The sequence below is a fragment of the Gavia stellata genome, chromosome 2, assembly GCF_030936135.1.
Source record: "Gavia stellata isolate bGavSte3 chromosome 2, bGavSte3.hap2, whole genome shotgun sequence".
In the NCBI taxonomy this organism is placed as follows: Eukaryota; Metazoa; Chordata; class Aves; order Gaviiformes; family Gaviidae; genus Gavia; species Gavia stellata.
Genome location: NC_082595.1, coordinates 90,623,127 through 90,640,544, shown reverse-complemented (window position 1 = coordinate 90,640,544; position 17,418 = coordinate 90,623,127). Strand labels below are relative to the sequence as shown.

The following is a 17,418-nucleotide window of genomic DNA, read 5'->3' as shown; positions in this document are numbered from 1 at the left end:
AAACTGGGAATCATACATCAATTTCTGCAAGGACAGAGCTAAATTACAGAACACTATCACCTACATTTTTATCATGCACAAAGTATGATAATAAACAGTGACACCCAAACTGGCAGAGAATTAAAATCAGAACATCCAAAATTACTTAGGGGAATTCATTAATAGAAATTAAAAGACAGCCTGACCATTAGAAATACAAAAGAGCCAGAACCACCTTATAATCACTGCTTCTTCCTTGCTGAATTATTGAAAACCACTTTTTAAAGTAATAACTCTTTTACAATAAGTTTTCAACCTGCAAGTCTGTACTATCCTTTCTAGAAGAGGAAAGACCCCTGCTAACAAGTCTGAGGAAAGGAGGAGAGAGAAACAAACCTTACAGCAATAATTTCAGAAGTAGCTGAACGTGGGACAGGAAATCCCTCTCTTTTTTTCAGCAAGTTGTAAGGAAAAACTGGACATCTGCATATCAGTCATATTCACTTGTTAATGCTATAATTTGAAATATGGTTCGGTGCATTTGTGTTGCAAAACACTGACTATAATACTAAGAGCTGTACTTTAGCATTTCATTATTTGGAGATAATTATTTTGCATCTTTCATTATTCGGGTGTACTTAGTGAGGTCCTAAATTAAATACGATTTTTATCTGTAAGCATCCTTTAATAGGTTTGGTTTTTGATTTTTTTTTTAAAGAGAATAAAACTGCGTGGAAAGAGTTTTATTAATTTTTGTTTGCAAATGCAGAATCCTCACGCCCAAATCACCACAGTTCCCTCAATTTGTCTTGTTAAAAGCTTTAAATATTCAGAACCCAAGAAGTTGCCACAAGACTCAGGACAGCCAATCTAGGAGCAGTTGCCAGAACATACTACAAGACAACCTGAATTACAGGGTTTTTTTGCTTTCATAGCTCTTTCTCTCAGATACCAGATTCAGAAAAGCAATTGTATGTGTGCTATGTTAATATATAGAGAAAATAAAAATACTTACAGCTCTGGATACCCTTTTCACAGAATCACAGAATCACTAAGGTTGGAAAAGACCTGTAAGATCATCAAGTCCAACCATCAACCCAACACCACCATGCCCATTAAACCATGTCCCACAATGCCTCGTCCACACGTTCCTTGAACACCTCCAGTGATGGTGACTCCACAACTTCCCTGGGCAGCTTGTTCCAGTGTCTCACCACTCTCTCAGTGAAGAAGTTTTTCCTAATATCCAGCCTGAACCTCCCCTGCCGCAACTTGAGGCCATTTCTTCTTGTTCTGTCACTCGTCACTTGGGAGAAGAGACCAACACCCACCTCTCTGCAACCCCCTTTCAGGTAGTTGTAGAGAGCGATGAGGTCTCCCCTCAGCCTCCTCTTCTCCAGGCTGAACAATCCCAGCTCTCTCAACCCCTCCTCATAACGCTTGTGCTCCAGACCCCTCACCAGCTTCGTCGCCCTTCTCAGGACACGCTTCAGCACCTCAATGTCTTTCTTGTAGTGAAGGGCCCAAAACTGAACACAGTATTCGAGGTGCGGCCTCACCAGTGCCGAGTACAGAGGCACCATCACCTCCCTACTCCTGCTGGCCACACTATTTCTGATACAGGCCAGGATGCCGTTGGCCTTCTTGGCCACCTGGGCACACTGCTGGCTCATCTTCAGCCGGCTGTCAATCAACACCCCCAGGTCCTTTTCCACCAGGCAGCTTTCCAGCCACTCGTCCCCAAACCTGTAGCGTTGCCTGGGGTTGTTGTGACCCAAGTGCAGAACCCGGCTCTTGGCCTTGTTGAACCTCATACAATTGGCCTCAGCCCATCGATCCAGCCTGTCCAGATCCCTCTGCAGAGCCTTCCGACCCTCGAGCAGATCAACACTCCCACCCAACTTGGTGTCATCTGCAAACTTGCTGAGGGAGTACTCTATCCCCTCATCCAGATCATCAATGAAGACATTAAACAAGACCGGTCCCAAAACTGAGCCCTGGGGGACTCCGCTTGTGACCGGCCATCAACTGGATGTCACTCCATTCACCATGAATTGCAACACATACAGCCTATGAACTCATAGCACTGAGATTTTGAAATATAGTTTGAGACAACTTAAAAAAACAACTGTCAGTTTAAAAAAGCCCAGTTCTGCCGGGACTGGCAGGAAACTTGCAGCTACTTGGCTTTTTCATCAGTGATTAACAGTAAAATTCCTGTTGATATAAAAAAAGCAATGCAAACAGGTAAGTTATATATAAGTACTACTTGGTAACCTAGTTCTAAAAAAACCAAACAAACCACCAAAAACCACCACAACAAAAACGACCAAAGCAAAAAACCAGACCCTAAACCACACAAATTTTAAACATGGTCAAATGCAGTTGTTTATCAGAAAACACCTTCTAAGAGACTGACTTTTAGCAATGGCAAAAGTATCTATGTATCAAATAACAGGAGTTATCGGTAGAATGCTGTGGCAGAAAAAAGTTGATGCATTTTTTTTGACACATAAAAACCCCCAGAGTAGTGGGTTGAAGTACAAAGACTATTTTATTTCAACACATGGATTTGTTGAAACCACAAATACTACATGCAGTACTGGAGTTTATATTCTTAAAAGGATGCTGTGAAAAAGGAAATACATAAAAGAGCTACAAATGTGACTTGAGGATTGAAGTAAATATCGTAATACACAAGTGAACCTGTTTATCTAATCAAAAAAGACTGACGGTGACTTGATTACTATGCTTCTTTGTGGGAGGAAAATACTGCTTAATAAAGGCTTTTTACTCAAATGGAGGAAAGCAGAAGAAAGCAATTTTCAAATTGTCTTTTTTTTTTAAATAAAGTGAGACCAATTAGCTATTAGAACAAATTACCAGAAAGTAGCAGAGCCTCTGTGACACCTTTGAAATGTGCATGGTATTATTTATTTTTTTGCAAACACAAACTGCTGAGCTTAATATCGCGTAAGACCTCTCTAACAGGTACAGAAGATTAAATTACATGGTCTAATGATCCCTCTGGTTTGAAGGCTACAAAAAGATTCATAATGCTCAAGTTTCACAACTGGTGCTACCTACCAGTGAAAAAGGTTTGCTGCCAGCCTTAGCTGCTTAAAACATACTGTTCCCTTGGTGTGTTGAGTATATCAGTTCTGTAATGTATCACATTCCCAACCACCTGCCAAGAACGTAAGTAGTCAACCATGATTCATACTAGCATCTCCTCAACAACAAACACAGGCTCAAGCATTATTAGGTCTTCCTAAAACGGCTGCCTTAAACCTTAAGTGAATCAAGACACTACAGTCAGATAAGAGACTACCTGAATATGCCTTTACCAAATTTAGCTTTTGCTGATCAATAAGTCCAAACATTTTTGCCAGCAGAACCAAACTCAAGAAATGCAGTAGTTTTTAGGATGTCTACTAAGGACCCCTCCCCAATATCACTATCCTTCACTGACATAGCTAATAATTTCCTGGGATGCATCTCATTTGAGTAGCTTGATTTACTTGTATGTAAATGAGAGAGATCTCTAAATTCATTCCCTCAGCTTGAACCTCTTGCTGCAGCAGTAGCGATTCTTTTCAGTATTGCCCTTTCTGACAGAAACAAATAAAAAAAGCAAAAGTCCAAAGGACATCTACATTAACAACTGACTTGTATACATCTATCATGTACAATTGCGCTGCCTCAGGCCAACAAGCAAATTTAACTAGGTGAGGAAGTATCCCATGTATGTACCACATTCCACATTACTTCAGACTTGCCAGCTGCCAAAAGGTAGAAAAAAATAGGTTGCTTGCTTCTATTTCCCTAACTTGACTTGTTCTCAGCATGGGAATGGAGCATCCAGGCTGGACTCTTCCTCCTGGCTAAAACTCTGTCTCATAAGATACCCATTAGGAGGTAGGATAAAGCACAGTTAGGTCTTGCTCCTTTTGTCTATATAAAGGGTTTCACCAAAACTGGGTAGGTTGTTATCAAGATAGTAATAAAAGGATATTATCAGATGAATACCATATTGCAGTTCAAAAATATGAAGGAGAAAATGAGGGAGACTTGACAAGAACAAAAAGAATGGGTTATGAAATCAAAAATAAAAAAATACCCTAAGAACACTTTTCTTCGAATTCTCTTTATCTATTCTTCCAGGTGCCCTCAATTACTGCATATTCCTGAACTCCTACGTGCACAGTCTTTTTATTTTCCACAGTCTCTGGATCAGGAATTTGTTCTACCATGCATCTAAAGAAACACCAAACACCACTTTGGGACTCTATATAAAAATATGGATTTAACGTTAAAGCACTTCAGAGAGAAATTATAATCCAGCACAGTGTTTTGTGCACAAATAAAATAATTTTATATGTTATATTCTATTATCATAGCTTAAATTAGCGTATCCAAGAAGAAACATTGCTGAAGAAATATAAATGGTTTGATTTTCTTTTAGAAGGAATAAGGTTATATTTTCAGCATTCATATTTTAATGCAAGACACAGTATTTCATATTGTTTCACCAGTCTTAAAGTAAGAAGGAAGAACTCCACAATTTAACTTCATCTTATGAAACTAAAAACCAAACCAAATCAAAACTAAGCTACCACTTCCTAGTAAGTTAAGGAACACATAATTAAAATTTCTGGATTCTCCTTTCATACAGAACATCCTTTTAAACATGATGACGTATCTCTCAAGTGACTAGTCATGAAGAAATATTTCTGAATAAATAGATAATAAAAATAAATTAATTTTGATCTCTGATTTACAAGCTTTAAGCTATGAGGATATTGAGTTTACGACCAGAATTTGACGGATGATAACTTATCTATGGTTTGAACATTACACATTTTTAATGCCCTTGTCAAAAGTATAAAGCCTATTGCTAAAAGAAAGTTAGCAATACATTAACATGTACCAAAGTCAATAGGAAAATCATGTGAAAACCAAAAGAAATTCTCTGCATTATTTCCTTCCTTGACTGTCTAATTCCTCTTACTCAATTCAATCAACAGAAGGCTGACAGGATCACACTATCATAGGGACTCAATTCCTCCAAAACAGTCAAGGGAGTGTTTAAAAGTTAGACACCTAAGTCTAATTTATCATTCTAAGAATGTTGGATAAACTTAATTTTCATTATTTTCTTGAAAGACAAGGCAGTCTTAGGTTTTTCTTCTCACTACTACAGGTTCATCAATCACCTGCTAACATGAAGAAAATAAACCTGGAAGAGCAGCTTTATTCCCCCCACCTCTGGGAAACATATAAGAGAATTACAAAAGGAAGCCAAGATACTTCACAAAACTTTAAATCCCAATGCCATTAGTCATTTATGCATGCATCGCAAGGTGACTGTGTAATGTTAAAGGCATAACTGGTCACAATATATTTGACACAACAGAGAGAAGTATTTAAAAGTATTTGAAAAATTATTTGAAGTGCTAAAAACAACATACAGAGATAGATGGAGAAAGACATACTGAAATATTCACACAGACCTGCTTTGCTTCTTTTCTTTTCTTGTTCAGAAGCTAGTCTGGACAAGATTAATTTCATTCTGACAGTACCAACCATAATGGAACTACTAGTTTAAAGAAGAATAACAATGGACAAACCCAAACATATTTTAGAGCTGTCAAGAAATTATTTTAATTTATAATTGTAATTAACTTCAACTTTTAAATAACTTCTCAAAAAAAGCTGATGTCTAAATTCATATTCTAGTGACTGAGTATTTCATTCTTCTGCAGATGAATTTAACACAATGAAATATCAGCCATGGCATATCTATTCCTCTTGATAATCTTCTTATATTAACTCAGGTAGACACGAATTTGGTTTTCTTAATTTATTGAAAAGACGTAGCAAATCACACTGATACATAACTAAGTTAGAACTGAAAAATTTTAATCCCAAAATATGGTCAGATTATTTTCATGAGACAGGTTTGATAAACAACAAAATTTATTTTCTGAGTCAGGTTTCTGCTTGTTTGAATTTCCACAGAATTTATTTCCCTCACTTCTAGGTCCAAAGGCTAGAAAAGGCTAGCAAGGCAGCCTTTTGTTGCCCAGCATATATACAACATGCTCCATTTTTTAGGAAACACAGGAAAAGATAGCCGGTGCCCTTCAAAATATATCATATAGATAGTATTAGAATTAAAGCAATGCAAACACTAGATCTGCATTTCCATCTTATGGAGCTGATTTTTTGGGAATACCTGAGGCACTCCTAAACAACACAGATATATTTTATATATGTAGAATGTTCATACATACAGACATGCATGCTCCTTTTTTCTTCAGTGTCAAAGGCTCTCATTGGAGCTTTCCTTTATCCTTTCAAAAAAAGAACTAAATAAGGGATATACAACTAAATGTAGGTGAGCAAACTAAGTAATCCATGGTGTGATTGTCTAAACTGTTCCTTTTGTGTTTTATGAGCACTGCCTGAAATCACATCTATTGCAGGATGAAGACTTTTTTGTATATGCTTAAACTAAATACTGTAAAAGACACACACATGAGTAAAGTTAACCATGTCCCTCAACCTTGCAGGATTAGCACAGATCTCTAATTCTGCAGTCCATATTTAGACAGAACAAATAACAAGGGCTTTAAGCTGCAACAAGAAAGATCTAGCATTAAAGTGTCGTGAAACACTAGAGCAAATGGAAAAGGGCAGGTAAGAAAAACCTACGGGGAGGTTTTTAAAAACAAATTAGGCAAATACCTGGCAAGAATGACATAGTCAAACCTACCTTGCAAAGAGAATATAGATTAAAAACCTTCAAAAATCACTTCAAACTTAGTTTTTCTTGATTCCGGGATAAACTGTGAAGTCAAGCAACAAACCAATCCAAAAATAAGTCTCCCAGAATTCCAGATGCATTTGTTAACTGTTAAAAAAGTGACTGAAGTCCAAAACCTACTCTTCCTGAACACTGAGACTGGGATCAGCTAAAAGAAATCACCATCCAACAGTCCAACTAAGCAACACCAAAACACTACTTATTGCTATCGTGGTTGATTGTTTTGAAATACTAGAGGAAAAGATTAAATCTAAAAAATGAGTGAGTAAAGCCACTGTTCAATAATCTATCCATTGTAAAAACAGACAAATATTTATATGACTCTAAAAAGGGACAATATAATGCAATCCTAAATTCTATTCTACTTTATTGCTATGCAATATATCAACACCTAATATGCATCACGTATTGATTTATTCATAGATTTTAAACAGAAGCTGAGTAAATTTGCCACAAAACCTTAATAAGGCTATATCTCAGTTGCAGTAGTGCTCAGAGGCCTGCATTCTAATGTTTTATTTAGAAGTCACTTAAGTCCCTCTATAAAAGTGAATGTTATAGGTCTATTTACCTACAAAGTAGTATGAGACTTCATTTACTCTTATTAGTAAAATAAAGAAGAAGGAGAAGGTCCCTTTAATATCTGAAAGGAGATCACATCAAAGAATAAACAGAAATTATATGGCATGGAGGCAGAGAAAGGGTGCTTCAATGTCAGAATAAGCAGTTTGAAGCTCACATGCTGTGAAACAGAAACCCAATGAACTGCCCAAAGAGAAATGTGTAACTAAAATTTAAGGATAGTCTAGGAACAGTCTCTGGATTCTGAACATGAATCCTGTCTAACATAAAGAGAAAAACGCAAACTGGAAGCTGTGCATTAGAACACTTTCCTATCCATAATCCCAACAGTATCAAGATCTACTGTTGCATTACTCTGATAAAGTTACTTCTTTCCCAAACCAAAAAAGATCTTTAAACCATTTCACACCAAGAAAGAACATTCTTGATGTGCCACCAGTCATGCTGTACTTTGCTTCAGTCACTTGGGCTACTTTGATAGTTTTACTTGTATCCAGATTCTGAATGGAGCTCAGAATAGAGTGCTGACCCAATTTTCAAGCTGAAAACTCATGCCGTGGGTATTGTTTTCAAAGGCAAGGAGCATTTGCCTTTCTGTATCTGCAGGTAGTACCTCAGGTTTTTCTCACATTTAGGCAGTCTCCAGGCTGAAATAGATATAATGGTTTAATAAATACCGCTTATCAAGTGTTCTATTTCAGCAGGCTCACCTGGATATTTTCTTTGCTGCCCCTAGCAGCAAATGACAGTGATACACAGTTTTGGACAAAAATACAACCACAGGAACATATCAATTGTCTTATCTAAGCTTAGGACTTCTAAGACAGACAGAATCAATTTAATTCTGGCAACGTCATTCAGAAAAGCATGTTTTTAACTGAGGTCAACTTAGAGCCCACTTCTTTACAGATCCTGTGCTGCTTCTTGTACCCTTTGACAACACTAAATATTGATTCTGAAGTTACCTGGTCACAGTTTCTCATCAGAAAGCCTCTCAATGCTAAAGGATTGGTATCTCCCCCCATCAACTCCAGTCAGGTGAACGTCTGTTCTAATTGGGAGAGGTAAATTTGAAAGGTCATTAAGTCTTTGCCCAATTCCTCAGAACAACAGAAGTAAGACTTATTAAAACAGCTTTATCTAACATTTACTCTTAAAAATATTATGACTGTAAGCAGGCATAATATGAATATACATGTGGCACCTGAGTGGGAGGAGCTGAAGACTTTATTTTCAGTTACACTTTATGTAACTTCAGTAACATCAGTGGCACTGTATGGTTGTAACCAATTGTTGAATCTGGTCTTCAAACTCTAACGGAAATGAACCCACAGGGATGTACGTCTTCATCTTGCTTATGTTGCAAAACAGTGACACCCACTGGCAGCAACAGTTTAAATACTTAATTGTTGCAATTTGGATCTACTTGATAAGAGCTGTTAAGAAGTTTCTCTTGAGAAAAATTCATCATAGTAACAACCATACAGACTTACCTGTTGAGTCAGCACTACTGTCTGAGTTTTCAGAAACCGAAGCAGTAATAGCATCTGGAGTAACTGCAACATAACCCTCCGGAGGAAGATTCACCGTGTACATTCTCCTTGGAGACAGAATTGTATTGTCACTACCTACAAAACAGAAAAAAACAAAGTGTCTGGCTATTGATCTCAGTATAGATTTTCTCAAACGTTTTTCCAACTACAGCAATGATAGTAAGTGGTCTTGAAATCCTTATAGAGGAAAAGGAAGTGAGAGAAAGTCAGATGCAGAACACTGAAATTATCCTATGACCAACAAAATTGTACCAAATTCCACAGCAGCTACAAATAAACAAATACTCCACAGCTTAGGTCTTTCCACCAGAAACACTTTTTTTTCCTTGCATCAGACAAGTCTTCTGCCCTAACTTCAGAAGAAGCTTCCACTTACAGTGATATTTTAAGAGACCCTCTACACATTTTTCCCCATTCAGCATGAGCAGATGCTATTCTTTAAAAATTGTTTCAGAAAAGATGGAAGAATGCAGAGATACAAGCTGATTACAAAGTGATAGAAGCAACCGAAAAAGAACCACAGAACTGCAGTTTGTCCATTTGCAGACCTTTTAAACATAACCTATACTCTTCTGAAGGGCGCAAAGATAAAAGGAGTTTGAAAGCCACACTTGACTAAGCCTCAGCAGTGCCTGCCCAAGAGGGCTCATCTCCTCATCCTTCCTCTGCTTCTTTCAAGGGCGGGGGGGGAGGGGGGTAAGATTGCTAAGGGCCAGGTTTCCAACTATTTCGTTGTATAGAAAACTATTTGTGATGACGGCAGTAGACTGTTTTTGTAGGATTTCTTTCCCCTTTAAAAGGTATTTAAAAATATGTGCAAGAGTGGCAGTATAAACTTTTCATTTGTTCACCAGACAAGAAGTAACTCTGCAGGAATGACAGAGATGCATCTCTGCTTCAGTTACATGAAACCAGTCCAAATAGCAGGCTGTATTTTTTTGCTCAGTAGTGACAACAGTAGGGATCAACCACAGGGAGACAAAAGCCTTTCCAGAAGGCCAGGATGTTCAGGGTGTCTCCAGATGCTGCAACATAATTTTAGATGGTTCAGTGTGTTCTTTCTACGCTCAGCCAGCTCCATAAGCCAGCACAGACCCAGCACTAGCCTTCCCTTCTTGAGGGCAATCTTCCCCTTTAAAACACATACACAGAACTGTTAAAATAATACACAGTAAAAACATCTTTGACAGGTGGATACAATTAACCTCCTTACACCACAAACTTGCTAGAAGATCCCAGATGATCCGAGTCTATTACCAAGCTGCAGCTATGGCTGGACTAATACCCAAACATTTAAAATGCAGTTGTGTCTGACAGAAATAATTCTTGTTAGGGATCTATGTTTCTAATATGTAATTTAACTGTACGCATTGTATGCAAATATGTGATTTAACTATACAGTGACATTTCTCAGATAACACTTCAAAAAGTTCAGCATGAATGATCATCTTATCTATGATAAAGTACATTTCAGAACATTCAAGGCACTTTTGAAAAGCTACATCATAGTTGTTTTCATCATCAGGATGTAATAATTTTGTTTTGAGAACACATTAGAAAGTTATTGTTTTTTCTTGAACAAATCATAAAATTTCAAACTGATATAGATGATGCTTACTGTAAAGGATAAAAAAGGAAAAGAGGTAAATAATACAGAAATATGAAAAGCAATTATGTGATTTGGAAAAAGTTGCACTAAAAATTAATTTGGAATAATTCTTCAACAGATCCTTTCTGTGAAAATGATGCCAAATCACTGAACTACCAGTATTTGCATCAATTATTTTTTTCCCTACCCAGGTTGATTAATGATGAAGTGCTAATTGGTGATAGTTTTAAACACATAAATGTTTCTTCAGTTACTCCCTTCTGAACAATTTCAAGTTTCCCCTTTTTTCCCCTTTATATTTAGGTTTTGTAAAACAAAGATAACCATGAAAGCATTAAACTCAATTTGCAACAGTCCTGACTAACTCAAACCATTTAATCATACAAGGAGTAGACATACTCCTCTGAATATACCTCTCCTATGAGGACAGGCTGAGAGAGTTGGGATTGTTCAGCCTGAAGAAGAGAAGGCTCCGGGGAGACCTTATAGTGGCCTTCCAGTACCTGAAGGGGGCCTACAAGAAAGCTGCAGAGAGACTTTTTACAAGGGTGTGTAGTGATAGGACAAGGGGTAATGGCTTTAAACTGAAAGAGGGTAGATTTAGATTAGATATTAGGAAGAAATTCTTCACTATGAGGGTGGTGAGGCCCTGGAACAGGTTGCCCAGAGAAGTTGTGGATGCTCCAACCTTGGAAGTGGTCAAGGCCAGGTTCGACAGGGCAACCTCCAGTGAAAGGTGTCCCTGCCTATGGCAGAGGAGCTGGAACTAGATGATCTTTAAGGTCCCTTCCAACCCAATCCATTCTATGATATTGGGATATTAACTTCCCAGGACAAAATAGTTACACATGAGAGAATTTGGGGGACTAGCTGTAACACCTATCTTACAAAGTTATTACTTAGAACAGTAATAACTTTTACTATGTAAATGAGTGATGACTCAAAAGAATTTAAGTCGACCTGATTAAATGGGAGTCTCCAAATTATATATTTATTCACCCCATATGCATCTTCAAGTAGTTTACAAACCATAAATCAAGCATTAGTCTTTGCTAATCCTGTGCAAGTATGTCAAACCAAACTGTTACCATATCATAAAAAAACCTGTATAATCTCAGTATATCAACAAACCTCCCAGTCTCAAGCCATTAAGTCTGTTTTTTTCCAGCCTGGGGCCATAGTCTCCCTGAGCTAAGAAAAGATGGGTTGGTTATAAAGTCATAAACATTGCTGCAAAGCAAATGGCTAAGCTTATAAAAAATGTGACATAAAAAGGGTTTTTTGACTAACAAAAGTAATCAGATACTGAAGATACTCAAGAATGCTCTTTTTTCTACTAGTTAGAAATCATGAATCCCATTTCTGAAGTTTTGTTTTGGGGGGGGGGGGAGCATCTAAAGGATGTTTACAAAACCAAAAAAAGACAAGCATTACTCTTAAAGCTAAAGTAAGAATAAAGAATAAATATTTTGAATTGAGTTGTCTCCTATTCATGTTCTTCTCCACAACATTCCCCACACGAAGAGCTCCTTTGCATGTAAATCAGCCTTGTGCACAGAGTAGAAAGTGCATCTAAACTACGCTGTTACCAAGGTTACAACTGCAAGTATGTCAGCAGCTTGGCTAGCTATGCCAATTTTTCTGCTATCCTACTACAAACAAGTACCAGACCTTTTAAGAAGGAGCTAAGGGTAAAGCTTCCATCTTGCCTTAGCCATGTAAAATTACCAACTGCCCAGCCTGTCATCATCTCAGGTAGACACAGTATATTTTGTTTTAAGGCTATTTTTCAGTATCCTTAAACTTTCCCCTACCTGCACCTCAGAATGCATAACACTAGCATGGCTTCCAGATCGCCTGAACACAAAGCATGCTTGGGCACACCTCAAATACAGACACGGCCAGACACATGGTCATATAATCTTGGTCTTTTGCTTGCTGGTAAGAATGATTAAACCCTGGGCAGAGACTGAATCACTTCTATGTTCAAAACACTTTTGTGTTCAAAAAACATGTAGAAGCGGCACTGCGGGACATGGTTTAATGGGCATGGTGGTGTTGGTTGATGGTTGGACTTGATAATCTTACAGGTCTTTTCCAACCTCAATGATTCTGTGATTCTAGTTTCTGTGGTGGGTTGGCCCTGGCTAGCAGCCAAACTCCCCCCCCCAGATGCTCACTCACTCCCCCCTCAGCAGGATGAGGGAGGGGTGGGGAAAAAAAAAAAGGGAAGAACAGGCATGAGACCTTATGGGTCAAAGACAGGGAGACCACTTACCACTACTGCTGTGGGCAAAACAGACTCAACTTGGGAAAATTAACTTAATTTACTGCCAATTACTTGAAATATTTATTTACTGACTCAGGTATTGGGAAAGCAAAACAAAATAAAAAGAAGCAAACATTAAAACACTGAGGAGAAGCACCTCTCCTCCCCAGTTCATATTCACTTCAAACTTTTCTCCTCCCTGCTTACTACTGTTGCAGGTTACACTCAGTCCCTTCAGTGAGGCAATGAACAGTGCAAGGTGGTGGTGGTGGGCGTTTACAGTCAGTATATAATGGTTTCTCTCTACTGCTCTTTCCTTCCCACTCCTCCCTTAAGCTGGTGGGGGTTCTCCATGGGCTGCAGTCCTTCAGGAACATTTGCTCAACCACAGAGCACCTCCTCCTCCTCTGATCCTGGTGTTCCCACTGTTGTTTGTCACCCTTTTCAGTTCCCTCCTCTCTCAGGAGCGTTCTCTCCTTTCTTAAACATGTTATCACCATTTTGGCTACGGGGCTCAGCTGCAGTGGGTCAGTTGGAGCCAGCTGTGTCTGGCACAGGGAAGCCCTGGCCTCTCCGCCCAGGGGCCACGCTGTAGCCCCCACTGCCAGTGACTGGGCACCTGCACCCGGTACAGGTTCACGATCTTACACAGAAATTTTGTCTTTCCTGTGAAGTGCTTCCCTGCAACTCAGAAAGCCTTGGTAACCTACTGCTGTGTTCCCATAGGACAGGGTTCAGAGCAAAGTGGCCAGCAGGAGTAGGGAAGGGATCATCCTCCTGCACTTGGCACTGGTGAGGCTGCACCTCAAATACTGTGTTCAGTTTTGGGCCCCTCACTACAAGAAGGACATTGAGATGCTGGAGCATGTCCAGAGAAGGACAATGAAGCCAGTGAAGGGTCTGGAGCACAAGTCTTATGAGGAGCAGCTGAGGGAGCTGGGGTTGTTCAGCCTGGAGAAGAGGAGGCTGAGGGGAGACCTCATCGCTCTCTACAATTACCTGAAAGGGGGTTGCAGAGAGGTGGGTGTTGGTCTCTTCTCCCAAGTGACTAGTGACAGGACAAGAGGAAATGGCCTCAAGTTGCACCAGGGGAGGTTTAGGCTGGATATTAGGAAAAATTTCTTCACTGAGAGAATGGTGAAGCATTGGAACAGACTGCCCAGGGGGGTGGTGGAGTCACCATCACTGGACGTGTTCAAAAAACATGTAGACATAGCACTGCGGGACATCGTTTAGTGGGCATGATGGGGTTGGGTTGATGGTTGGGCCTGATGATCTTTAAAGGTCTTTTCTAATCTTAATGATTCTGTGAAATAAAGGACCCAAGTCCAGAGGTCAGCTAGATTATCTTGCCACCTCCCCCAAACAACTGTCAAGTTAGCCCAATCTGACTGAGACTGTGATCTTTTTCCCACAAAATCATCTCTTAGAAACACCCAGCTATCATTTCTCCAAATGGAAGAAAAGAGTTCATACCCAAAACCAGGTCTTTACAGAAAAGCACAGGAAGAAAGGGAGTGATGCTGGATCAAATCCAAGGTCTGATTAGTTCAGTGTCATATCTTCTACAAAAGTCATTATTGTTAGTAAGCACTTACTGTGTGGTGTTACAGTAGATAAGATCTGGACAAAAATAAGGCTTGAAGAAGGTCTGTTATGTCCTTTAAAAAGTTTCTATTAAAGTAAGTTTTTACTTATTATGTAAGCTAGAATATGATCATGTTCTAGCTATTCTTCATTTTTATTACATAAGTGAGATTGAGACTACAACCTAAAAACTACGACAATCCTCAATGCACACATACAACTCCTCTTTATCTCTACACAATATAGATGCACTATCATTTTCCCCTTCATTGACTATCAAGACAAACATCCTTAAAGACTGTGCACATGCAAATCCTGGACAAGAGTTTTGTCTCCTCCAAAAAATCTTCATAAATTGAAGTGTAGCAAAGGTTATATCAGTGACTAACTGTAGAACGTACACATCTCGAGGGTCCTCCTGAGCTGTGGTACTGAAAAATAGGTACCTTTCCAGTTGATCAACATGAAGACATCAAGTTGTCCTTCATCAGCATGAACATTATAAAACCAATCTGGTGATCCTAAATATCCCCCATCCCCCAGTGTATACACATTTTTGTTCAGATGTTATCCAAGTTCCTGAACATCAAGCTATAGTTACTTTAGTCTGTCATGGTAAGGCATGTGAGAGTAACTTCAGGGACATGAGGTGTTGTGCTGGTTTTGGCTGGGATAGAGTTAACTTTCTTCATAGCAGCTAGTATGGGGCTGTGTTTTGGATTTGTGATGGAAACAGTGTTGGTAACACAGGGATGTTTTAGGTACTGCTGAGCAGTGCTTACACAGAGTCAAGGCCTCTTCTGTTTCTCACACCACCCCACCAGCGAGTAGGCTGGGGGTGCACAAGGAGTTGGGAGGGGACACAGCCGGGACAGCTGACCCCAACTGACCAAAGGGTTTTTCCATACCATATGACATCATGCTCAGCATATAAAGCTGGGGGAAGAAGGAGGAAAGGGGGGACATTCGGAGTAATGGCGTTTGTCTTCCCAAGCAACCGTTAGGCGTGATGGAGCCCTGCTTTCCCGCAGATAGCCGAACACCTGCCTGCCGATGGGAAGTAGTGAATGAATTCCTCATTTTGCTTTGCTTCCTTGAACGGCTTTTGCTTTACCTATTAAACTGTTTTTATCTCAACCTACGAGTTTTCTCACTTTCACTCTTCCGATTCTCTCCCCCATCCCACCTGGGGGGGAGTGAGTGAGCAGCTGCGTGGTGCTTAGTTGCCGGCTCGGACTGAACCACAACAGGTGTCATATTGTATACAATCATCCTCTGTTCACAGGTTGACTTTCACAGGATTGTTTTTCAGTCTCAAGTCAACACACACAGTAGAGTGCTTTCTGGAAAGGCAGAGCCTTTTTGCTCAAGTAATCTTCTGTGTAATGGGAAAGTACAATCCTTTTCCTTGGAGTGCTGCATAATTCCTGCTGCTTGACCTCAGTCTTTAGCAGGGTCTATCCCTCAATACTATATAAGTCACACTGGGTAGGCAGGAAAAAATTATGATAAGCAACCTAGCAAAGAACAGACAATCACTTACTGCTGGTTATTTGTTTTACTTAAATGATAACCATCACACAATAACAGAAATGTTGTGTTACTTTGCTGGGCAACTGGAGTAGCTGATGAATTCTTTCTGTACAAATTCACTACTGCAGGTAGGAACTTGCCTTTCACAAAATTATGGAACTCGCTTATGGAAAACTAATAAACATAGTTTACTATTACAATCTAATTCCCTTAGCTTGTTTTAACACCTCTAGTGCCAAAACTCTTACTAATTTAACTAATAGAAAAACTTCCCTCATCTGCAATAGCAGTGTCCATTCCATCCCCCTCATTATCTGTACTTTATTGGAATAAACAAGGATAGTCACTCAAGCCAGTTTTTGGATGAAGAAAATATACTACTTCCAAAGATTCTTCATCTCTTTCTAAATAAAAGAGTTTACTGAATGTCTTTTGGACATCTAATTATCTCATGTTACATTGTTTGCTACTGTCATGTATTTTATTGGCACCAATACCTGTAACAGAATACTGAAAAGGTATTTTCTTCTGCAGACTTCACTTCAGCTTTAAAATTTTGAAAATGTCTGCTATTGGTTTTGAATGGTAAGTTTCCCTGCTTGCCAGGTAAAAGTTCAAAGTGTATAGTTCTATTCCAAATTGCACAATTACATAGATTCAAACAACAAATTAATGAAAGAAAAACATCAGATAATAAAACAGATACATGTTGTCCTCTGGCTCAGAAAATCCTCAAGCAGCAAACTGTTGGAGAATATTGTGGGGAAGTAGTACAATACGCTCATTCTATTCCAATACTCTTTTTGACAATACTATTGGTCACTACAAACTAGTGTAGACAGCAGTACTGAATTTTTTGGATTAGCCTTAATTTCTGCTACTTTATTCAGGTATCTTGAAACAGAAAAAGTCCACTATCCTTTTATGTTTAAGAAATAGCATATTTCCACTGCATTCCCAGATTTTTTTTTGTAGAAGCCTAGCCATATCACAGAAGACTGCTCCCGATTCTTAGGGCATTTACCATTTGTGTCTGGTAGCATGCTGTCACCCAAGTCAGTTCATTCAAACTTCCCTCCTGACACTTCACATCACCAGAAGTGCTTTACTTCATTAAAAAGAGGAAGTCTAGATTACAGCGGTTGCTCCCTCTTCTCAAATAATGGAAATGACTATAAAGTAAATGAAGTCATTAGTTATAGGAGTCTTTCCTAAGCATTCCTTTTTATGACTTGATGACTCGGTACACTTGATTAGATAAATAAAACTAGGTCTTCAAGATTTATTTTTGAATGAAAATTCCTTTTTCTATCACAGCCCGTAGCTCCTTGGCCTGTAATGACTCATGCCAGTTATCACACTGATGGAAAGCCAACAAGATGGATGAGCACAAGTAGTTTCTCTTTCATCCCCTTCTCCGTATGTGGAGAAATAAGACTAATGTATGACAATCTCTACCTTGTCCTCATGACCACCA

The 17,418-nt window shown here is 39.0% G+C and overlaps 1 protein-coding gene across 1 annotated transcript in view; it reads right to left on the bottom strand.

The window, feature by feature from the left end:
* Positions 1–17,418, bottom strand: part of ERICH1 (glutamate rich 1) — a 108,365-nt gene that overhangs the window by 59,587 nt on the left and 31,360 nt on the right. The window contains exon 3 of the mRNA XM_059831768.1: positions 8,884–9,018. Within this exon, the coding sequence (XP_059687751.1) occupies positions 8,884–9,018 (135 nt within the window). The remainder of the gene's footprint in view (positions 1–8,883; positions 9,019–17,418) is intronic.